Source organism: Chaetodon trifascialis, chromosome 9 (assembly GCF_039877785.1).
Source record: "Chaetodon trifascialis isolate fChaTrf1 chromosome 9, fChaTrf1.hap1, whole genome shotgun sequence".
Lineage (NCBI taxonomy): Eukaryota > Metazoa > Chordata > Actinopteri > Chaetodontiformes > Chaetodontidae > Chaetodon > Chaetodon trifascialis.
The window spans coordinates 19332411-19357366 of record NC_092064.1 but is presented as its reverse complement, the minus strand read 5'-3'; the positions used below and the strand labels follow the sequence as shown (position 1 = coordinate 19357366).

General features: G+C 41.9%; 2 protein-coding genes across 3 annotated transcripts in view; both read right to left on the bottom strand.

Annotated features, from left to right (window-relative positions):
* ppp1r37 (protein phosphatase 1, regulatory subunit 37) overlaps positions 1–21851 on the bottom strand; it is a 303049-nt gene extending 281198 nt beyond the window's left edge. The window contains exons 1-2 of one of the 2 annotated variants that reach the window (XM_070970471.1): positions 20043–21851; positions 1804–1901 (exon numbers count right to left, since the gene is read on the bottom strand). In XM_070970471.1, the coding sequence (XP_070826572.1) occupies positions 1804–1901; positions 20043–20787 (843 nt within the window). In that variant the 5' untranslated portion in view covers positions 20788–21851. The remainder of the gene's footprint in view (positions 1–1803; positions 1902–20042) is intronic. The other variant, XM_070970472.1, reaches the window with a different exon arrangement.
* A 1002-nt stretch (positions 21852–22853) lies between these two features.
* LOC139336327 (histone H2A-like) lies at positions 22854–23270 on the bottom strand. The gene has a single exon (XM_070970391.1). The coding sequence runs from the start codon at positions 23268–23270 to the stop codon at positions 22854–22856; it is 417 nt and encodes a 138-aa protein (XP_070826492.1).
* Positions 23271–24956: the final 1686 nt, after the last annotated feature.

Here is a 24956-nt window from a genome sequence, read left to right as displayed (position 1 = left end):
GTGCTAAAAACAACTGAGTAGTGTATATCTAGTTGAGGGGGAGGTTAAAGAGCCTTTTTGTTTTCTCTGCCCATTCATTTATATCTCCTCTCGGTCTCTGTAACAAAAACCCGTTTCACATTGCGTAGAAACAACTCCCACATGAGGAAACATTTGAACATGTTGACAATCGCAATACAGATAAAGCACGTGCACCAATTCACATACAAAGGCACAAGGTTGGCAGAAATATAAAAAAAAACAGCCCTGAGGCATCCCCCACTGGATTTGAAGAACTGCTTATGCGAAGGGATTATGGGACACATGACTATGTTGGCTAACCCACAAGAGAGGGCAGAAAAAAAAAGACATGAAACACTTGTCTGCCTGTTGGGAGTAACAACCACCCTTGTTGAAAAAAGGAAAAAGGCCCACCTCTGCTGGATGCTATCATAGCACTTGTCCAGAGTCATGCCGTGGTGCATCACGCCATGCCCTCAAACCACATGTTTTTCATCACCAGAAGAAAAGTTTTAGGATGTAATTCTTGGAACTACATTTAATTCAACCTCACAAACAGGAACCTTCACAATTACAAAGGACCTTTGGGCGGAACTACCGGGACTTCTGAAATGTCCGCAGCCAGCTTGTCCAGCTCCTGGCTGCACAGCGAAGCCCAGTGTTGCTACAATGGGACTAGTTTCTATCATTATATATTCTGTATAGTCTTTAGATTTCTGCAGATATTTGTACACCAGTGGTTTTGAACATGCACTGCATGTACACGCCGATGTTCTTGTTAAGGCCTCAGCCAGTGCCTGCCCTATGTGTCTAACCCTATTCGGTATTTTGCATGTGTGCAGAGGTGAATGTATGGTTCCCCTGTGTGCCAAGATGCTGCTCGTCACTCGTCACGGTTGCCATCGTGATGACCATGAATGGAGGTCAGGCTCTCCAATCAACAGGCAGCAATTTCATCACGACCTGTTATATATATCAATCCAAGTTGTTGCTCATTGTGAGCAGCACGCCGCTGTGTCTCTAGTCATGTGTATTATACACTTTTGAGCACATTACACATCTCCTGTTGAAGCTTTTGCCATCAAAAAGCAGCTTCATGACAGCAGTATTTGCAGCGACAAGGACTACAGTAAAAGGGAATTGGCCACATCAAATTGGAGTGAAAAAGGGGTAAAAAGCAGGAGCTAAGCAGGCTGGGGTTGTGATGGCTTTCCACTCTGCCAAGGGATTTAAGAGGGATTATGATGTTCCACTAGAGGTGGCAAATAACATAATTTCAAGCAGAAACAGCCCACTTCATTCATCACCTTTTCTCCCCTCATTGGGTGAAATGGATATTTTCCCGTCCCAACGGCGGACAAATCGAGTTACACAACAGCTGAAGCTATGTAGAAAGAAAAAAGTACAAAAATCCAGAAACTACACTTAGTTGATCATTAAGTACACCATGTTAAAACTAATGCAGCCTGATACAACAGTCTTGCAATAATTTACTACCCTCATGAAGGTCACAGTGTTCAATTTTTGTTGATACTGTGGGGCATGGTTATTTTGGAGGCTGCAGTATGTGGTGCTGCTGATTTGTATTGCGTTATACTGACAGATGTTTCTATCATTTTGTCCATTCCACTTACATCACTGACAGTGGGCAAAATAGAAATACCCCTCTGTTGTGTTGAACTGCATTAGTTAGCGAAGTGTGCAAAATAAACTGGCAACTGTGTGGATGTGATCAGTGCTACAGTGCTGTGTGAGAGTGTGTGATCGTCTGCTGATCTGTGCGTGTGTTAAGCTGAAGCTCACCTGTACTTGTTTGAGCACTTTGGGGATGGGTTTACAGTTGAGTTTCTGACAGGCCTGTTTGTAGGAAGAGAGGATCTCCTCCATTGTCACATTCTGAGCTGCAAAACACAGAACATTAAGAGAAGATTAGCATTGCCTTTATTGCTTTGTTTCTTTGAGCGCATCTGTCATCCCCCAGGAGGTAAACACACACGCTCACACACATTCAGGCAAGAATCAGATGGGAGAAATAAGTACACCCACTATGTCCTGATCATGTTTTTTCCCTCACATCCTTAAAAATTGTCTGATATCTGTTGACAAAATAACCTGTTCATTATATTTAAAAGGTGCAATGCTGGCCACCTGTTGAAGGTCGCTCCAAACAAATAGGTGGTATAATATCACTGTACTCTGTCCTCATAGGTTGCTGTAGCTACTTGTTGCCATAAGCTAGCTAGCTCAGTTAGCTGTGCAGCTTGTGACCCTATTAGCTGACTGGAGTCTGCCTCAACTGAGAGCTTGGACCACCGGGGGAGTGCTTGTGTTTACACAACGGGCAACAGAATCAGGTTCTGGAACTGGGTAATAATGTCAGCTCATTTTTTGAACTTCCATCCATCCATCCATTATCTATACCGCCTATCCCTTTCGGGGTTGCGGGGGACTGGAGCCTATCCCAGCTACAATGGGCGAGAGGCGGGGTACACCCTGAACCGGTCGCCAGCCAATTGCAGGGCCACATACAAGGACAAACAAACATTCACACTCGCACTCACACCTACGGACAATTTAGAGTCACCAATTAACCTAATGAGCATGTTTTTGGTCTGTGGGAGGAAGCCGGAGTACCCGGAGAGAACCCACGCATGCACGGGAAGAACATGCAAACTTCACACAGAAAGGCCCCGTCTGACCCGGGGATCGAACCGGCAACCTTCCTGCTGTGCCACCGTGCAGCCCATTTTTGAACTTTTTAAACTAAAATTCTTGCCATCTTACACATCGCACTCTTTCAAGCTAGTAATCCAATTTAACTATGTGTGACAGCTTAAGTGCATGACAGTTTTCTTTTGATGCTTTCCTACAATATGCTGTATGATGAGTCAGGAGAGTTGGGACATGATTCAGACGGCCTTTCTTCATCTCCTGCAACACCAAAGTTCAAACACAATACTGCTGCAGTATGGCACATGTTGTCATATCATTAGGCTGTGTGTAGAGGCGCTTGTAAAAAAAAAAAAAAAAAAAAGTGCAACAAATTGAAATGGTGATTTCCTGACAGCCACCCTTCACAAAGTAAACAAAGCATCTGAAATGGATTGGCCTTTAGTGGCATCTTCCCCAAAATTGATCCTACATGTCAAGGATTTCCCGACACAACTGGTAAAAATGATCAACACGATGAAATCTTGGACAGGGACACACATGGAAAACGGTCTTTTTCAATGTGACCTGTTTGTGCGTCTGCCTTGGGGAGCACTTGCTTGACAGAGAGGATCAGAAATTGTAACCCTTTTAAGGGCTCCACTACTTAAGTCAGCAAAAAGGAGGTATTGTTCTTGATGTGTGTGTGTGTGTGTGTGTGTGTGTGTGTGTGTGTGTGTGTGTGTGTGTGTGTGTGTGTGCATGTGCGTGTGTGTGTGTGTGTGTGTGTGCATGTGCGTGTGTGTAGGTCAGGCTGCCGCTGCCTTCCCAGACTGTTGCGGGGGCTAACTCCAGTCAGATGACCAGGCAGCATTCAAAGTCACTGTTCTGGCTGAGAGACTCTGCTGAGAGATGAAGTGAGACACTGGAGAGATGGAAAAAATGACAAAACTGAAGGAAAAGGGACAGAAAATATGCAAAGAATGTGCACGTGTCAATCCAAAAAGATCAGGACATGAAATGGGATAAACACAAACAGGATGATATGCGTTCTACCAGCATTTGACTTTTTACACTGTGTATAGACAGTACACAGACAGCTAGAGAGACTCACAGCAAGTGCCCATGCTTCCACTGTACTAACACATGGGCTGGCCGGTGTGTGTGTGAGGGAGTGAATCTGACTTTGTGCTGCAGTCAGCATTTTCACCAAGGTGAAAATGTGTCCGCTTCACTTTTCAGTTGCCTCCATCTCCTCTCCCCTTTGTCTCCCACCGTGTCCCACATCAGTTTAACTCATGCTCTCAAGTTCATCCCCCACCCATCTATATGAGGCTGCGACAGAACAGACTGAACCAAAAAGCATTACTAAAATGTCAAATAATTACAAAACAATTGTCTTTCTATACAAATAGCTTCAGTATTGACTTAAGTAGCAGCATTGGCAATGTGTAGATGTGGACGCTTGAATCCGCATGTCAGGTCAGGTCAGACTGCTGGTGGGACAAAGAGGTGGTTAAAAACCTGCACGAGCAGCCACGTATGTCAGACCTACTGCGTTGTTCACCGTCTCAATGAAACGTACAAACATCAGACCATAGCTGAAAATACTGCAAGAGCCAATACTGCGGTGAGTCTGGAGTAATTGTGTGCCGGTGTGTGTGTGTGTGAGAGTAAATGAAAGAGCGAGTCGGTGCCACATGAATACAATGAGAACGGCCACAACACCTCTTTCATTTGTTTTGAGACTCAGACCAGACAGCCACTCAAACAGAGACCAGTGCAGTCTTACAGTTGGTGCATGCTGATCAGGTAGGTTCAAGACTCAAACTGAAAATATGCATACACCTGACCAACCAGTAGAAATAGCTGGTGCAACAACAAGGATGACATCCCTCATCTGGCTTCAAAACCGAGAACACGGCCAATTTTGTGTGCTGACCACATGACCAAAGCAGTAGTTTTGCTACCGGAAATCAAACCCTGGGTTTTTGTGGCGGTGGATGGGCGCTTTACTTCAGTCTGACTCATGTGCCCTTAGAAAATTTCCTCACACTAATTACTGCTGTATAATGAACCCAACAACCACTTGCAGCACAACGCTGCTGTTAAAAACTGAGCAGAGTCCATGTTTGTACGAGGATGGTCTTTAATTACCTTCAAGTCTTCACTTCAGCCACACCAATATTCCCTCCAAACCTACATACCTCCTGCTAGGTTAAGGAGGAGACTGCCAAGCAATAAGAGGTCTACTGTATGTAAGATCAGTTCTTTACATTAATTACATGACATGCTCTTTCTTTTAAAGTAGTTTAAATGAGCCTATAAATCATTTATGCATTTTGCCCCCGGCCTTAACTGTTAACCCACAGCTCTGTGATAATACCCTGAATGTCTTAGAAATGAAGACACATGGACAGACATTTGAGCTTACTGTCACAGCTACACATTAGAGCCAAGGCCTATTTTTTCTTTTTGATTTCCCTCTTCTAATTGTGATGGGTTTCCGGCCGGATCTGTGACTTTTTCCTCAAAGTTCTACATTTCATTTTACTTTGCACCCACAGTGTAAAAATAGTCCTTTAATTAAGCAAGAGCATGGTAATAACTTGCTCTGGTGATTTTCGATCATTCATGCCAGCTTTCGGGGTTTTGCTGGTAGAGAATCAGCCGTATTTAAGCACCACTCAATTGATCTGAATTTACATTTGTGCTTTATATCTGTAAAAACTATGTGGAACTGTGGGTTCAACCTTAATGCCTCTGCTGCCAGTGTGTGAGAGTCTTGTAAATTTGTACAGTACAGAGTGTGCAGTCCAGTGAACACTGTGTCCTTGGAAAAGTGTTATTGTGCAGAGTCGCTGTGGAGCAAGTGTGTGTGTGTAAACACTTCCTGAGGGAAAGGTGGGGTCTGAGGGTGGGCAGCAGAGGTGGTAAGGGTCCCATGCTTACTGCACAGCATTTTCTCACACACAGTAGCTCATTAATTAGAGAGGGAGAGGGGGAGGTGAGATGGGGACTCACTGAAGAAAGAACATGATTTTACTTGTTTTAATGAAAAATAATCTATCACTAGTGACCTCAAAAGCAAATAAGCAGTGTAAGGAAGCTTAGGTTGAACACCTCAGCAAAAAATAAACTACGAGTATGTGAAAATGGGAAGTGGTGAAAAGGAAAACCAGTAACAGAGACAGAGCTGCTTGGTAGTGAAATACTCGGTGTTTAGGAGATTTCAGAGATGTGTGCTTCAGCTCTGCAGGATCATTAAGAGCTGAGCTACAGCTGTTGCCTACATTTCTGCTTGCTCTGTATTTGTTTTATTGCACTCCCTCCAGTGCTGCTGGTACATGTATGGAGGGAGTGGCGATAAGGAGGTACAGAAAGGGGGGAGAGAGGGAGGGGAAACCATTGCTCCAAACAACATCTTCAAAATCCAAGGTGAGAGGAAGTGGAGAGGTGACGTTTAGCCAGCACTGATCACTGATTGTACATCACTGCCAAGGGAACGTCTGACTCTGATCTCATCCACTAATGCCCAGAAAACTCCCGCAGCCCAGGGTGCTCAGAGTTCAGCCGCGCTTCCTCACAGTTTTCACACTTTAAAATGTGTCAATTATTATTTCATAAATCCAAGTTAAGCAGTCAGGCACCAAATTTCCTTTGTTGCGCCGCACCTTCCTCAATTTGGCCTGACCTCCGATGCACGAAACCTGCTCTTCACGTTGCAGTAAAGAAAGAGAGCATAAAGGGAAGGGCAGCTGCATTAAAAACACCTCAGACTGAGATTTGAGAAGTAGATGGGGCGAAGAGAGGAGGAAGAGACAAAAGAGTACGAAAGAGAGCACATCTCTGCTTTGACTAAGCCAATCTGCTAAATGACATGATGAGCAACACGCCCCGTTTCTCCTTGTTGTTGTTGTTGGCCACCATCCACTGTACAACAACACGCAGTAAATCACTTACTGCTGCCATCGCTGTGCTTGGGGATCAAAAAGAAAAAGGTGGATGCTGCTACACCAGCACCTACTGTAGCATGCTGACTCAGATTAACAGAGGTAAATGAAGCACTGCGGCCTTTATGGTTAAGACAGATGATGAGCTTTTGACCCACTATCTTGCAGGGGCAGATTTAGCTTTTAGTGGAGCAAACATTTTGAACTGTTGCTGGATTTCAATCCAAATGTATCACAAATTTTAACCAAATTTAATCTAAAAACCAAATACAAATAAATACTTTTTCCAACCACTACCGTTATGCTAATATTAGGAGTTGGTTCAGCAAGATAAGATGTAGCAGGTGGCAATTCTTGAGTCATAAAACCATTATACCATTGCAAACAAGGATGGCGCAACAAGATGATATAAACAAAAAGCAGCCAGTCGCACTTCGAATGGTAAAAATAGTGTATGAAACACAATGGAAATATGCCAATCGTTTGTTTCATGTATTAATGTGAGGAAGGTTACATCAGATCTGAGTGGACCAATGAGGAGAAGCTGTAATCTTAGGAAACAGCTTCGTCTTCTGCCGGAGTGGAAACAGCTGATCAGTCACATGAATGTTCATGTCAAATGTTCACTGTGTCAGAACTTATGAGAAAACATATTTCTATCTTGATGCGTTAACTCTTTAGAAAAATGTGCATTTAAACATAAAGCGATCAACAGCTTGCTCAGTTAAGCAACACATTCACGCAACCTACGTGTCAAAATAATGCTATACTGACATTATTCAAAAATGCTGCGCAACTGTTGCCCTTTAAATTATTTTCCTCATTTCTAACCCCTTCCCTCGTGATCTAGATGGGGCTGATGGTAGTCAAAAGGAAATCAATGCAATCAAACCTAAGTGATTCTAGGAAATATGGAAATCAGTTTGGTATAATCTATTTCTTGGGGCATGCACTTTTAACAGTCAAGTGCATCATGAATGTACAAAATGTATAAGGAAACCTGATTTACCTTTACTAAGTTTTTCAGAAAGATGTGTCTCTTTCAACTCCTACTTTAATGAATTGTGCCTCTGTTGCATCTGCGCTGCAGTACACAGCCTGTTTGATTGGTGTCTTGGGGCGAGGAAAAACTGCAGGCAACAAGGGAGGTATGCCTGCCATAAATTACAGATAAATTACTTAAACTGAGAAACGGGCAGAGCTGCTACAAGTACAGGCACATATGTTGTGTGTGTGCTGTATTAACAGTAGGTCAAAGCTTTGTAAAGAATTTTTTTTCACAGTTAGGCATTGAATGAAGCAGATGTTCGCTAAACCTGCTAATTCCCTTCCACACCTTAATTGTAGTGGAGCTAGAAAGCACAAGGTGAGGTCAAGGTTTTCAGTGAAGAATGAACACGACACACCTGAGGTTAAGACTTTGTCTCAGTATGAGAACTTTACTTCGAAAATACAGTATTTGTCACATTCCTATTGTGAAAAGAAATTCACCTGTACTTGATGCACAAGTCTTGTAAAAACAATCCAGTCAGTCGTGCACTTTTCAAAGACCATTCTGGCCTTTCCTATTTGTATTTCTACTATTTTGCCAGCATAATGCAACTCAATACAGCATCCATCCATTTTCTCACCTGCTTTTAAACTGTTTTGGGGTTCGGTTTCAGGGAGCTGGAGCCAATCCCAGTACGCACCGGGCAATGGGAAGGGCTCCGTCTGGACAGATCACCAGCCTTTGAGGGTGCCAGTACACTCCGTCAGAACAGCTTGTTTCAAAGAGCTCCCCCTCCCTCAACACCTACACCTTTCCGATGTCAGGTTAGGTGGGTCTGTGTCCGACAACTTCTGTAACCTTCCAAAACAAACAATCGGTCATTCACACCCATTTCACGCTGTGCCTGGCCAGCTGTGCGGAGGTGAAGACGTAAGATGGGTTTGAACTGCAACTTTTGTGTCAGCAATATGAAAAAACATAACATCTATTCATGTCCATTGTTCTTTTGTACATTCATTTTTTTTATCCTACTGTAATTCATTTTCTATATCATCTCTTAAAAGTTGCTTTAACTCGTATTTATGCCTTGTCGTAACGCTGATATTCTTCTGTGTTTTAAAAGCTGTTAGACTTGCCTTACCCAGTCCTTGTCATGTGAAGCGTATATGAAACACGGGAAACATACAAACAAACAGGTTCAGCAGGTCACGGTTGAGGTACCAACTAACGCACACAAAACACACAATCAATCATGCCACCAGAAGTCCATGAAAGCCATACTCCAATAGACACAGGCTGCCATCCCACTTCCCTCAGTCTCGGTTTCCAAGATGATTTGGTTCATGAAAACATATCTTGACAAGTCTTCTTGACGAGTGTAAAACAAAAGAGAAGTAATCAGCTGTGAACCGATTTCTTCAAGTGGTTTATTTTCAATTATTTTCAATAATGCTACCTAATTAAATCCAGCAAATCCCTCATGTCAACTCATCAAACCAATGTAACACTCTGTTATGTGGTTTTCAGTTAACGCTGGCCAACAAGCCTCTTGCCATTCAAGTGTGACAACTCATCAAAAAACCATTATCAAATGCAGCAGCTAAAAATACAAGACTTTGCCTCCTTTGTTGCTGCACAAAATCATAACCTCGCAGTCAAAGCCTGTACCACCGCCCACAAAAGGTCAGAGCGGATCGACCCGCAGTACCCACAGTGTCAGTGTGGGCTTCAGTACCGGACTCAGTTTGTGCTAGTCTAACTGGAACGGAGGAGTGGACTGGTGTATGAAAGCCCACTAAATTGTTAACTGTAAATGAGAAACGGATCTGCATTTTTGATTTCTCCCTCCACTGCAAATGTTTACTCATTTTCAAAAAGGGTGCCTTTGAAGGCAGGACAAGAAACTTTTCACTGCAGAATAAAGCAGCATAAACAGGCAAATGCATTTCCTACTGTGTGTATAATGATTCCATTTTTAAAAAAACAAGCAGAGGAAGTAGGACTGTGGGGATTGTGAAGAGTTTGTGGTGGACTTGGAGTTCTGCCCACTTTTTTCTTTTTTTTTAAATACATACTTACACCTGGCCAGTTTCTGCAAAAAGCAGGATGACCATTGGATTGCTAGTTCTGGAAAGTTACAAAGAAATTGGGCAACATTGAAAACTCCCTTCCTCCAAACTTATGAAAAGAGCTTTCAACCTGCTTTCAGACATTTTGAAAAACATCTAAAAAGGAACATGTAAGGGCCCTGACTATTTTCTTATGAAGTCCTTTGAAATGAAGTTGAAGCCAAACCTTTAGGGCCTGTAGAAACCTGCGATTCTCATCTTTCAAGGAGCTGAAATGAAGCTAACACCACACCTACAGTGCCCAGACGCTGCTGTCATATGAAGGTGCTGAATAGATGTCGACAACAATCATCATCTTAGCATAAAAAAAAATCATCCAATGCCAGCTCTTGCTCCACATTTGTACAACGAATTATATTTCAGAAATGTTGTTACTGCACAAAATCAAGGATAAGTACAGAGTAAGGATATCTGAATAGTTGAGAAGGCATTTGAAGGAAGTCTGACTCAATTTCTGTCAGTCTGTTTATCCCTCTCGGCCCTGACATCTTCGCACCTTCATCACTCACTTATTCGTTGTCCAGCTAACAAGAAACAAAGCGCAAACATTAAGTCTACAGGCGCTGTGCTTTCTCCCCTCAGTCCAACGACATGGAGGAAACAAGCAAAGACAAGTGTTTGCATGTGTGCAGAGGAAGGTGCGACGCTATTTGTAGAGACAGACAGACAGACAGACAGACAGACAACTGCGAGGCTTGGCAGAAAGAGAGGACTCATTGACTGTCTTCACAGTCTGGTTTCACTAGTTAAGAATGAAACAGCAAACTCTGTATGTGGAGAAAAACTTTGGCAGTGACCGGGAACGTGGTGAAGACTGCACCAGCCTCAGTCAAGCTACTGCAGATAAATACCTGATCTGCTGTCTGCACACATCTGCAGCTGCATGGACAGCGGGGGTTTCAGCACAGAATAATGTCAAGTTACATAACAACAAAGTAAGAGCGAGGACTGCTCTCGGAAAAGGTAGTCAGCCTGTTGACTGACCTGGTTTGTACTTGGACAAATGGTTATGTAGCAGCTAATACTGCCCTGCAACAACTGACAACCAGTCCTCTGGAAGGATTAGCACACCGATAGGAGGAAAAGATAAATTCTTAAATGACAGAAAGGTCTCTGGAAATGATTGTCACCTTGAAGTGATCATTTAAAATGTATGTAACGAAAGGAAACAGCTGAGAAACCACCATTGACAGGTTACATGCTTCATGAGGAAATTAATCCTTGCCAGCGGTTCAAAAGAGGTGCTCCAGTAGAGACGACTGGACGCACAACACCCAGCAACACATGGAGGCCATGTGTCCAACTGTCAGCACTTTAGACTTTAATCCGCTGTGTTTGATGGCCAACATCTTCGGCTGCCAAACTGACTGAAGCCATTCAAGTCTGAGGGTGGTTTGCCTGTCAGTCTTTTTGGTATCGTACCAGTTGCATATTGTGGCTGTCATGTTAAGTCAAATTATGCTTACCCATTAGTGTGACATTCATTATCAGCTCAATTCATCTTCGAGATGGTTTCAAAAAGGCTTCACAAAACCAAGACTTGAGCAATTTCAAACCATGTAGTCCTTCAGTTAAGAGTGAAATCATACTCTCGGCCAAATTTAATAATGCGTCTTTCTCATGGTTATGGAAGTCTGTCTGCACACGGTCTCCAGAATGAATAAATGTGAAAAACAGGATGGCTATTTTAGCCTGGAAGTGGAAAACTTCCAATGTAGTCTAATACAACAGTCCTGCAATTAACCTTATCTGCATGAAGGTCAGAACGCTCAGATTGTGTGAAACTGTATGATCAGTTTGTAAGATGTAGTTTGTGGAGCTGTTGAACTGCACTGCATTATACAGAGAAGCATTTCTGTTATTTGCTCTCAATCACGTAAATGAGGCGGAAAAAAAATATATAACACCTGTCAGGATAGGACAATACAGATGAAGAGCACTACAAACTGCAGTTGAGCTGTATTTAAACTCATGGTGCTGGTGATGACAGATCAGGAGTAGACAGAATGAAGGATAAAGGTCGTTGTCCTGTTGCTTAAGCATTTCGGGGTGCATGGATATGAACCTGAAAACACTGGTGTGGATGCATGTTGCTTTCAAACATAAATGGCATTTTGAAATTTATCTGGCTTAGTCTAGACAAAAACATGAAAATCACTTAAATTTGAAGTTGGCAGTGTTTTCACAGGACGACAGCACAGTATGAAGTAACACGCCAAGCCTTTGGGCAAACGTCCAGAGATAGATGTGAGCATGCTGCTGGTGGAACACAAAAGTGTGGCCAGTTCCCACTTGACATGCAAGTGCCAGTGTTCAAAATAGTCCCCCTCTCACAGTCTCTCGTCCCCTTTCCCTGCCATTTCACACTGCTGTGCTGTGGATGGTGACAGCAGCGTCATTCACACATGACAGCTGGCTGCTTGGATGGTCAGAGGTGGGGCAGAAAGGCAGGGACTGTGCCCCTGCTTGCTGTGTGCTTCTACCAGTCTGGATGACAAGACTGCAGCAGTGGGTAAACATAAGGAAGAGAGGAAAGTGCAAATTTCACAAGGGAGCTTCCTTCCGAATGAAAAAGGTATAAATTACTACCCAAGCTCATTTAAATCATACTGCACCAGCACAAGTCTGCATGAGAGCAGTGGGCCAAAAGTAAACAAAGTAAATTTGATGGCTTCTACTGATGTGGCTCAAGAAATAGCAAGACTTTGCAGGAATATAATTACGCAAAACCCTGGAACTGATTCCAAGTAGCTGCGTGCAGATCAATAATTAAAAGACAGCAAAGACCAGGGCTGCTTAATTATGGCAAAACTCATAATCACTGCTATTTTGGTCATTGCTGAGATCGTGGCTACTTAACACGATTACTCAGTGACTTCGGAAACATCAATGCATTTAAAGAACTTTTAAAGGACCAGTGTGTAGGATTTAGGGGGATCTATTGGCAGAAACAGAATATTAATAATTATGTTTTCATTAGTGTATAATCACCTCAAAAGACGAACTGTGTGTTTTTGTCTAATGATAATACTAATACTGTATATATAATATAATAAAGACTTAATATATGATGTTTATTATGATGTCATTTTTAACACATAAAACGTGAAAAAAAGATTGCTAAGATGCGATTCTCTCATCCTTGTTGGACAACAGTACCGTAGCAGCATGGATAAATGTGCCTAAAGATCTAAACAGTGGCTGGCTTGACCGCAGTGAGTTAACTAAACATGCCACAGCCCGACTGAGAATGTGTTTGGGCTTTCAGGAAACACAAGATGCAAAGAGAGCATCGTTGCAAAATAGAAATCGGCACAATAATCGTATTATCTTGTTGATTGTTTTCATAATTGGAAGCCGAAATTGTTATTGAAAATAAAATTTAATTCATTATCCCGCCCTAGCATAGACTGAGGCAGAATCGCATGAAATTACAGCATCTACAACCCCCCCAGAGTCCTACAAAACACACCTCACACCAGTCCTCGGCAGGCCTTCGTGTCATTGCTCCCAAACATAGACCTACAGTATTTCAGGTTTGTTTGCACATCACTGCAGACACAGCAACTACAGCAGGACGCCGTCTAATATCACAATATCCGTGTTGAATTCATGCCTCTAGCAGTGCAAGACTTTTTAACTGCATTAACGGTAGCTTCCCTCTTGTATAATGAACTACGATGAAAAAACAAAAAACAGAGCAGCCATTTTGAACTATCTCCCACATGAAACCAGGCCTGCATCTGAGAAAAGAGAAAGCTGCCAGACCAGATGGAGAGTGACATTATGAGCAAACAACAGTTGTATGCTCTATTTTTAAACGAGAGGGCATTTTTTTTTGCAATATGTAGAGAATGTAGGTAATATTTATCACTTCCAGTCTCTTCGGGGATTGATAAGAGAGCGAGGAATTCCCGCTTGACAAGGACAGACCGAGACTGGCTGAGCTTGGATTGTTCTCTCTCTTCTGCAAATTACAATCAATCCTCAGCTTGGTTGGTAATTACCATGGTTTAGGGCAACAGTGCATACAGACACAAGGTTAAAGAGCAGGGTTCATCTAAAAATAAACACAGCCAAAACACTTCATTTTCATATATACAAGACGAACAAAGGCACATGTGTAGCACAGACAGGCAGAAATGCATAATGGATGAATGTACAAACTAAAGCTTGCCCAGAGGCCTGATATTATCAGCAGGCATTATCATATCACAGACATATCAGCAGAGTGTATTGCTGGTCAGAAAATAAATATCCCAACACTTGAAAAAACGCTATTTGGAAACTGTGTCATCATTGCATAGCTGATCTCACAAACACCAGTGTTTACAATACTTTGCAACACCTGAGTAGCTGTTTGACAATGGAGCCGATGTTGATAGGCAGGGATGCACAAATGAAGTTTTACTTGGCTTGAATACCAAGTTCAGGTTATAGATCATACAGCTGCACACTGGAAGGATATCAAAGTAATGTAATAGCTGTTTCTAAAAACTAAACCAAAGCTCTAAAACTGCCAAACATATTACAAAAATAAGACCAGGCAGGGGTAAAGAATAATATGGCGGAATAACACGCAGAAGGATCAATATATTTTTAACTGATTCAAAACTAAAATATATGCAGCCATGTAGTCCCAACAGGATGAAAAAAGGATGTGCCTCCAGTGCAAGCTGGACTAACTTGTAGGTTTTCGAAGCCTTTGTCCATTCTCTACACCGAAAGCTTTGCTTATCAGTTTGTAACTTGGTCCACAGCCACAACACATAACATTTCATGGGTCACAGAGCCTCTAACAACCTGGTGCCAAGTGGGCCTTGGGTCTGATGACATGAGACGGAGCAGCGTGTAGACCAAAGAGTTTGGTCGCTTGCAGAATAAACAGTCGTTAATGAGAAGGAACTGTCTGCACTTCACATAGGCGGCTTTACCTTGTTCGTTCACAAAGCTATATTTAAGTAAACTTGTAGTAGTCTAGTTGTAGTACTCTATTATTCTCTTTGGCTGCTATTAAAAACTATCTTGCATCATGACAGGGCAAGCTTGTCTACCCAGGCTAGCTTGACTTAGCTCATCCCTCGACTCTACAAAGTGTTTTTCAATGCATTTAGTATAGTTAGTTATAGTGCTCGTACTATAAACTGAGGAGAAATTTGAATTTGCTGCCTTTCAGAAGAAGCTTGGTTTAGTGTGCTTCATCTTTCACCTCAGCTGGCAGTGTCTTTGTAATGACATGCTTTTCCCATGCAAACCCGAGCTGCACCTAGACTGAATTGGCTATCCAGGGAGGGAGAAATAGGGGAGGAGAAGCAAAGGGAATCAAGGAAGCATCGCAGCATGTTGGGAAGTTCAGGAATCTCAGGATATGATGGTGTATTTACTTGGGCCTGGAGGGAAAGAGCAAGCCTAAAATCTCAACAGGGGGAGGGGAAAGAAACAAATGGGGAATGATGTTATCAAACTCAGAACAAAATCATATATTTCACAACTTCCCTTACGCTACTGATGAGTATATTGACAGATTTTAACTAGAGCACAATATTACACAGGTTGTTCATAGAAGCACTACTTGTCTTTTTTGTGTAAATTCCAACCTCACTCATTGCTTGCTAGCTGACACCACTAAACTGGATGACTCCAATTCTGGAAAAATGAGAGTGCCAAGAAAGAAATGGAAATACGACACCCCAGCTGCCTACTATTGTTCCCCGAACTGTGTTCCCTCCTGAACCCCAGGGGTTTGTTTTGAATGGCAGCTTTCTACACTCTGTGAAGTTAACTCCTGTTCAGAAGCTCATTTCGTGACAGCGATTAAACCAGATATGTGTTGCTTTGGGAACATTCAATACCCATCTAACTAATTCTTCCCTCTGCTCTTACAGCAGTAACTCATATTGTGCAAGGATGAAGCTCCACGCTCTGTGAGCTCGGGCCCAGTTCACTCTCTGGGTCCCTGTCTTATGTTTGTCAGACACATGACACTAGTTCAGCAGACAAAGGGTCTGCATGGATCATTGGATTTATTGTGGCACAGCGCTCCTAATGAAGCATGAAAAGCCTTGGAGAGGAGATTCAGATACATTTCATTTCCTGGACTCTGTCTCAGACGCACACACAAACACATTCAGATTCAGTCTATCCTATGTGAGAGAGACGGCAGCGGCAGGACAAAGGAAAAGATATCCAGGTGAGTCAAAGGTTTAGGAAGTTCACCATTGAGAAACCAATAGAGTAACCTGGGACACACAGGACACCTGTAACTCAGGTGCAAAGAAGAAATTATTTATTAAACCTCATGCACAGTGCGATCACCACGCTTTGTCAGAAGTTATTTAATAATTTAAAGTAGGTGACTACATGCTTTTCCAACTTGTTAAGATTTAACTTGCATGTGCTGTCAGCTTTCAAATGACAGCCATTACATATTTTTAAAGTAATCAGGCAGCAGTATTTCAACTTTTTTCCTTGTGACTGTTGTGCCAAAAAGATAAAACAATTGCAGCCATGATAACTTTACATAGTTGTAAAATTCTGTTTGAGTATTGTGTAGTGTTTTGGTATTCGGACCATACAAAGTCCCAAACAACAGCAACACAGCCCACTGCGGAGTCTGAACGCAGGGCTGGTTTTGGTCTGACTGGCCTAAAAAAGGGGGACCCTTTGGGTGCATCCCGTCTACGTCATTTTCAGTCGACACAGACGCTGCAGTACCTGTTGCTTAGAGCAGTTCATGTTGGCCACATCAAACAGAGAAATATGCTGATTTTTAAGTTATTTCCTAAGCCAGTTTATGCAGAGTCTCATCTATGCTTGTCATCATTGTAGTTCCCATTTTGTCCTGACTCTGGAGCAGGATTATGACATCTCTTAATTCCACCTGGAAAGCTGGCTCGTTTGTTTTTCAAACCCAGGAAACTGCTGTCGAGTGGCTGAAAATTCAGTGGTCTGGAAGCAAGATAACACAATTCACTGAATAATGAGAGAGATGAGTGTATTAAATGTTTCAAAGCAATATGAACTCATTATGACAGTACTTGCAAGTAATTTTGTCAAATATGGAGTTTGAGTTTTTGGAATTCAGATTACTGTAAATGTCCAATCCACTGTCCATGGACTGAAAAATGATCTGACAAATGTACTGCTGTGTTTTATCTTTGCCTGCATTAAAAACAGAACATTCTGTATCATGAGTCAGTCTACCTCCACATCTACCGTACAATCAGATGGACCTTTGGACCTTAAATAAACTGCATGATAAAATGTGCTGAGATAAATAATCTGAGCGCACACTAAAGTCATGTAATCACTTCACTGTCCCCAATGCCATTTGAGGGTTTTCCCTGCCTGTCAAACTCAAAGGTGGGTTGCCTTATTGAATTATTGGCTACATCACAATTTTTCCAAGATCAAGGTAAGCAATGAATTGCCATTATTTGTGAGGCAAGTGTGTGTTTATAATGGAAACTAGACTAGCTTAAGTTAGACACGCAAACAGGAAATTGAAATAAATTGTTCTCATTCACACGTATTTTGATTGCTAATGTGTAATTAATTTATTTAACATATCTGAATAGAAAATAATTGCAGTTTTTTTCAATAGCTTCCAACTGAATTGAACTGCAACAAAGGACAAATAAGACACACCCATTTATATATTATATTATTTTATATTCATATTTTTAGGGACAAATCTGGATTTTTTTCAATAGCCTGTTGGTATCTGTTCACTGATCATACTAGAAAGCTCTTTTCCTTCATCATTCTTGCCTTCACTTTTCCCATCATGCTCAGGACCCTTTTGTTTTACCAAAAAATAGAGCTGGGAGAGGGAAATGTGCACAGAAAGATTGCACAATCTGCAACTGAGTTTTTTCTATGCTCATTCCTATGCCAAAATAAAGAATGCTACTTGTCACAATCTTTGATTGTCATCTTTTTTGCTCCATTGTGGTAAAAAATTCATTGCTGTAAAGCACTTCAAGCTGCAATTCCTGGCTGAAAGGTGCTATATATGCTATTATATTAAAATGTAAATCCCTGTGGACACGTTGGTCTGTTGGTGCACAGCATTGTAATATGCACAAACTGTGTGCAGTGCATACCACACATGTTCTCTAGTTTTGTCTCAAAAAAAAAAAAAAAAAAAAATCCAAAAAATCCAGGGAAAACCCTCCATGTGTTTCATAAAGTCCCAGAAATCTTGGCTAACTGGGTTGGAGACTTTGCCCCTGCAGAGTCTGGCTAAGGATACATTGTGTCCAATTTACTATCAGACCGGCTGCCTGCCATGTGCACTCTAAACTGACACAGAAACCTTTAGAAAAGCAACAGGGTTATGTGACAAGCAGTAAGGGGCATGAAAGCTACAAATGTGTGCATTATTTTAAGTGGTCACAATGTGATTTACAGTTACATAAAGCTGAATGTGTGAGGACAAGTAGGGGAAAATGTAAGTGTCTCTCTGAGTGGCTGTCTGACCAATTGCAGGGGTGTTAATAGACTAATTTATATTCAGCTAACACGAGGCGGTGCATTTTAACCTTGCTGCTTTTGTGCTTCTTCCTACTCCCCCTCCCCCATCTGGACATCTCGCATCACTGACCCTTGCCTTGGTCTGGCCTACATTTTTGGTTTTATACATCAGGAAAACAAACAGGACTCTCACGAACTTACCCTTAAAACCACGCAGGTCACAAAGACACAGAGACTGCTCGCAGTAAATCGGTGAAATAAAAGAAATTTGCCATTTTCTCAAACTGCAGTCAATGGTGTAACTCAGTCGACTGCCATCACATTACTGTGAGCAAACAGCAGTTGTTACACAATGACAGTAAGTCTGTTTATTAAATGATGTCCATTGTACGCACTGGACGAAGGAGTGTGTGAGTCATGGGCAGATCATACATGACTAGTCTGACCATCCAAAAAAAGAATTAAACATCGAAATATGATGTACTAAAGGAGCAAAACTGCATGAGATGAACTAAACTGCAGAGACATAAAAAATTCTAAAAAAAAATAAAAGACCTGATCATGGCAGATAATCAGTATTATTAGACTTTACTCTATGCAAAGAAAAAGTTGAACGTAATCTGTGATAACAAAAAGAAAAATGTGTACTAAAGAAATTGTTGATTATATAGGTAACATTTTTTCACATCATGTTTGATTTTGTTCATAATGAATGCATGCTAATCTATATATAAATACTAGTTTACATATGAAAATAAATTGCAAATATACTTGATCTGTTATGTCATTTGATCTGGATTGGCAGAAAACACTGTTGGCTTTGAACATATGTTGCATTCATGCACACTGGATCAGAGTAAGAAATGTACATTGCTGTCTAACTTGGATTTATTCGTATGTGTCTGTATATCATTTCTCTACTTGTCCTTATCCTGTTCCTGTTTATCCTGCTGGTTTACTGTTTTTGCTGCTGTGGTGCTAAATTATCTCCTGGGCATCAGAAAAGTTTCATTTTATCTTACGTACATTCAAGTTTCAGTTTCATTTTTATAGCAGAAAAATAACAACAGAAGTGGTCTCAGACCGCTTTGCTATGGAGCAGGTCAGGACAGAGACCACATTTCCTTACGAGCAAGCACTTGGGGACAGTGGTGAGGAAACATGTGGCATCTATTGTGAACATATTATTACATGGAAGATTAAATGTAAAGATAAAAAATCTGCTTCTCATTATGTTGCAGCTTTTAAGACTGAGGTCAGTATAGGCAGTGCCATATCCTGCAAGAGCTTCCTTCAGATGTGTTTTCACTAAACAAACAGGAACCTAACTGTGGTGGAATGGCACACCTCAAGGAGCAGTGGGATGCACTCACAATATGGCATCCAGCACAGGCCTCGGCCCATACTGAGATATATAGGGTGTCTGGGGGAAAAAAAGCTATACTAAGCGATTCTGTTACTTGACGATTAAAACTAAGATGCAGACTGTTTGAAAAAGGGGTGGGGGCACAGATGCTGCCCGAGGACTAAATAGACTGTAGTGTGATTGTGCAAGAGACAAAAAAGGCTTGAAGACAGACAAAAAAAAGAACATTCCTCTCAAAGGACACACCTCTGATGTACCAGTGTCAATATTCAGCATCCAATCACGTTTTTTACCGACTACACATGAAATATGGATCGTGACAGGGCTCAATTTAAACCCAACCTGAACAGTGAACAGCTTTTTAAAAATCCTATGAGAGTAAACCCTCACAAACCATGTTTATCTGACATGTTCACACAGGAACAATAGAAAAATAAACATGAACTCATTCACACGCACACACAAACACACAGTATTACCATGTCTCCAGGGGTCCTTGGGCTCCACTGCTCCGGAAACTATATCCTCATCTGAGGGGAACGTCACCCTTTTGCCACTTGGTTTGTGTTTATCATCCCCCTCCTCCACCAAGGGGTACAGTCCAGCCTGGTCCGTAGCAGAAGCCTCCGTGCTCGTGTTGCTTGCATCTGACAGGCTCTCTGCCGTGCTGCCGGCCGGGACATCCTGAGACGTGGACTCTGAGTCCGAAGTATTGTCTGAGAATGATCTGACGTTGGTGGATTCGGCCTCCAACACCCCGCTCTCATCAAGACTCAGATCCACACCTATGTCCATGTCCCCACCATCGTCCCCTTCTTCCGCAAACTTAGCAGGTTGACTGTCCTTATCTTCCTTCATTTTCTCAACCCCAATATTGTCCTTGTGCTGCTCATCATTAGAAAAGATCAAGTCAGTGGGATTCACCTCCACAGGGGTGTCTTGAGGACCGCTCTTTCTATTTCCATTAACCTCGTCAATTTCCAGTGTGTCTTGCGCCTGGTGGTTATCCTCCACAACCGCCTGAAGGTTGTCAGTGAGCTGAGGCATCAGGTACGTTTCAGAGGCCTCTGTAGGAACAATGTTTTGTTTTTCTGCGGTGCTGTCCGTCATCAGTTCAGAGATCCGGGGGGTGACCCCTTCTGTGTGGTTGGTGTTGTGATCAGCGTCCACATTGCTTTTTGTCTTAACATTGCACAAATCTACACACTGCTCTTCGATATTCATGTTTTCATGTCCAGTGAAACTCAGTCTTTAACTGTGCCAGACAGCCTAGATATTGAGTTAAACAGTAACTAGGAACCAATTGACAGGGATAAGCTTGTCTCTGCTCAGTGTCTCACAACAGTATACGCGGATATGCACCTACCCTGGTCCTTTCTGGACAAATTTATGTTCAAGTGCAATAAGAAAATTCTATCTGTATTTTGACCGGTTTGGGGTGATTTATTGTTTTCTCAAACACCGAATCACAGGTGCCTTTGGCGCATCCTTCATAAATAGCTAATTAAAGTGCATTTTCACACAATTATCAATACCAAGAATATGTGTGATACCTGTGTGAAATAGATATTGTTTCAGTAATTATTAATATTCCAAATTAGGCAACTTTGCTCAAGTGTCACCGAAGCAGGCAACCACCACTTAAAGATGTGTGCCAACCGTGTTTTACTGCTCCAAACGGGAACCGACGAAAGGCTCACTGGTCGTCAGCACATTGCCAGCAGTATTAAAGAGCACCAGGACAATCAATTGAAACGAACAAGTCACTCAGGGTGCCTCCATTACGCTAGCAAAGTGAGCTCACAGCCAAACAGATTCATTTGCATGAATTTGAGCGAGCTAATGTTAGCTAGCTTGCTAAAGTTGTTGCCCAACAATGATGTCCAGGCCCGTGTACGGTCGCATGTCTGCTTCTTTGAATGAGCCCGTCTGTCTGTCCCCGACAAAGTCCATTCTTCTGTGTCAAGAAAGATATTTTCCGGCTGTAGCTCTTGACTCACCCTCTGTCGTGGTGCAACTCAGCTCACATCACAACCCGACTCGACCAGCGGCAGTCAGAAAAAAACAGGCGTCACACTCCGAGCAATGAGCGTGTTTCGGTGGCTAACGTTCACGCTGGGAGCCGTGCCGAAAATACACTCACCGGGACTATTAGTGCCAATTGTTATGAGATCATAACGATACCGCGACCGCACAGGTCTCGTAGGTATCTCCCCGTCCGGGTGAAGTACGCTGGACCTGTTTTTGTCTGGCGTTACCATTCGCTAGCTTAAGTCCAACAACTGTTTGTTGTTCACACGTCTTACGTCAGCACGTCATTACCCACCGGGGTACGTTCAGCAGACGCAGCGTTCCAGAGGGTTGCAAAATAGCATCAAAAAGGGGCAACGGAATACACAGGTACAGGTTACACGATGCAATTAATAACGACAATGTTGCTTATTCTGATTTCTCGAAAAGATATAGTTAATTTGATTGCATTGTCGGACAAATTCCACATGCATAGATCAAAAAGTTTACATCCTCCCCAATTTTGAAGTTTAGTTTAGTTTTGTTTTTTGGTTTGAGTTATCAAATCTTTCAAAGCAGACATTTGTGAGGTAGCTTAAACTAAATTTTGAAATAATTTGTGCACGACTGTATAGTATTAAAGGGAATGTGTCTTTTACAAGCCACTTGTACCTGTTGGCAAACTGTATACATTTAAAAAAAAAAAAAAAAAATCAGGGATGTTAAAAGACTCATCACATATTTGACTTGGAGCATTTGCAGGATAGTGGTATGATATCAGAGAATTATGTATTGTTTGGCAGACTTTCTCCTACAAGATTTTGAGTCTTACCAATGCTGTTATTAAGGCTCTTTTTTCTGTGCAATTTCTGCACATTGTGGCAAATGTACATGTAGAGTCACAGAAGCAAGACCAGTGAGTGGTTTCAAGATGTGAGCTTTGAGACAGACATGTAAAGAAAACTGAACATACAAATAATCACTAATTTTCCATTCCTCTAAAAGCACAAGGTTTCCTTGGCAACAAGAAGTAGGAAATAAAGTACATTTCCATAGTATTCAGAAATTTGTCACTCTTTCCAGCTGAGACACATCCCAGTGAGCATTTTTCTGTTGAAAAGACATTTGAATAATGACTCTGGTTACTGGTGACAAGATGTGAAGTAGCAGTTTCCCATAAAGGCCGCTGCCTGAGTGCCTTGCTGAACAAAGAATAAACAAGCCCACTTTAAAAACTAAACGCTTTAATTTGAAAACATCTGTAGAACATGTACATTTAGTTAAAACTCTTGTGACTCAACATCTTTAGCTGAACTGTCATCCCTGGGTCCCTTGGTCCTCTTGGGGAGAAGGCTTGCTTGGATATTTGGGATGACACCACCGTCTGAGATCGTGACCCCAGCCAGCAGTTTGTTGAGCTCTTCATCATTTTTCACTGCCAGCAAGATGTGGCGAGGTGCGATGCGTTGTTTCTTGTTGTCACGGCAGGCGTTTCCTGCCAGCTCCAGGATTTCAGCTGAGAGGTACTCCAGGACGGCTGAGAGGTAAACTGCAGCCCCGGTGCCGACTCGCTCAGCATAGTGACCTTTCCTCAGCAGCCTGTGGATGCGGCCCACTGGGAAACTGATCCCTGCTCTGGCAGACCTTGACACTGCAGATTTAGGTTTGGGCGCAGCTTTCTTCCCACGGCCAGACATCTTCAGTCTGAATTAAGAAATACTTACTTACACAGTAAAGAAAGTGACTGCAAAAATTTGTAAAGTCATTTCAAAACTTAAAACTAGAGAAGAAGAGTCATTAAAGCAGCTGTTGTGTCTGAAATAAAGGCCTACAGAATTTGGGGACATAAGGCTAAATGGCTTGAAGAGCAGCCTCTTAGAAAACATTAGATCCTACTCTGTGAAAGACAGTTTCACAAATAATAAACTCACTCCTCTCAAGGTAGAAACCACACCAAGCTAAATAACACTCACCAGCACTTCCTTCTAGTTGAGACAGCAGCTACACACTGAAACCCAGAATCCTGCTTTATATGAGTCGGGCAGCCGGTTGTTGATTGCTGACACCTGGCTCCTTTGCTACATGGAGTCATCTTGATCACACACAGCCTTATAGACTGTTATCTTCATCTATATCAGCCCACACGTCCTCTCACATACATTTTAGCTACAGACTAACAGTGTGGAGACTTTTGTTTCTTGTAGCAAAGACGTAAGTTTTCTGCGCAAGCACATTGCTCCACTGGAGAAGTGTAATGAGCCAAAGAACAAACACCTGTGTGAGCTAGATAACCTGGAAATTGTGAATGAGCACCACTGAACCTGCTGATGTATGTGTTCATAGTGTTGATGATCTAATTAAAAAAAGATGAAAATGAAGAGATACTTCAAATTAAATTTTGATTGCAGTGAGTGAGATTTTGATCGTGGAACCTCCCAATCAATGAGGAATTAGAGCTCCAAGCTTAGAAAACAATTTTGAAGTATTTGAGCATATTGTTATATTGAGAATATTATCTGTTAATTTACTTCAGAATAACAAGTGTGTGTAGAAAACAAAACTATTGGACTGTTTGATTTTTTTTTCACTTAAAACACAGCCCAAAACATAGGAACTATACTGATAGAAAGTAAAAAGAAACAGTACTTTTCTGCTGCTAAAGTATTTCCATGCACAGGGAGGGACACGTGTATCTGAAGTAGCCAACAGTATTTGTGTTTTGTTCTTATGTTTATTTTGCTCCTGAACTCTACTCTCCTCGCTGTGTAAACACCTTAGATTAAACATTTGTTTACGCTCTCCTTTGAGTAGTGATGTAGGAAGTATTCAGATCATTTACTTATGTAAAAAGTAGCAATACTACAATGTAAAAATAACAGTACAAAGCACAGTATTTGTCCTCTACAAATGTAGTGGAACAGAGTTTTAAAGTAGCATGAAATGTAAATACTCCAATACTCACTACTCACATACTTACCTGGAAGAACCCAAAGTTTGTACTTAAATACATTTTGTCATCTTTGATCCATCCATTTTGATGAACTCATGTGTATGAACTCTGAATGTGCCGAAAAATGTCAACAGCAGATGGCAGCATAGACCTCAGATTGAACCCAAAGCCTGTTGTATTTTGTAGTTTTTCTTTACCATTGTACATTTAACTCAAATGACTTACTCTTAATGACAGAGCACTGATAAAGCCACACTTAGAGGTGTCATGATCCTTCACTTTATGATCAGGTGCTTGACTGTGTCTGTCTCCCTCAGTGCCTGATGTGCTTACTAACTAACTGCTGGGGGAGTGATGACTCATCTCCTACCTCTGTGTACAACACAGAAACAAGTATTTCGTTACAACACATGAAGAAAACAGACAGAGATAA

Coding starts and splice junctions, on each gene's coding strand:
- LOC139336327 (XM_070970391.1), bottom strand. CDS start 23,270: ATGTCTGGCCGTGGGAAGAAAGCTGCGCCCAAACCTAAATCTGCAGTG.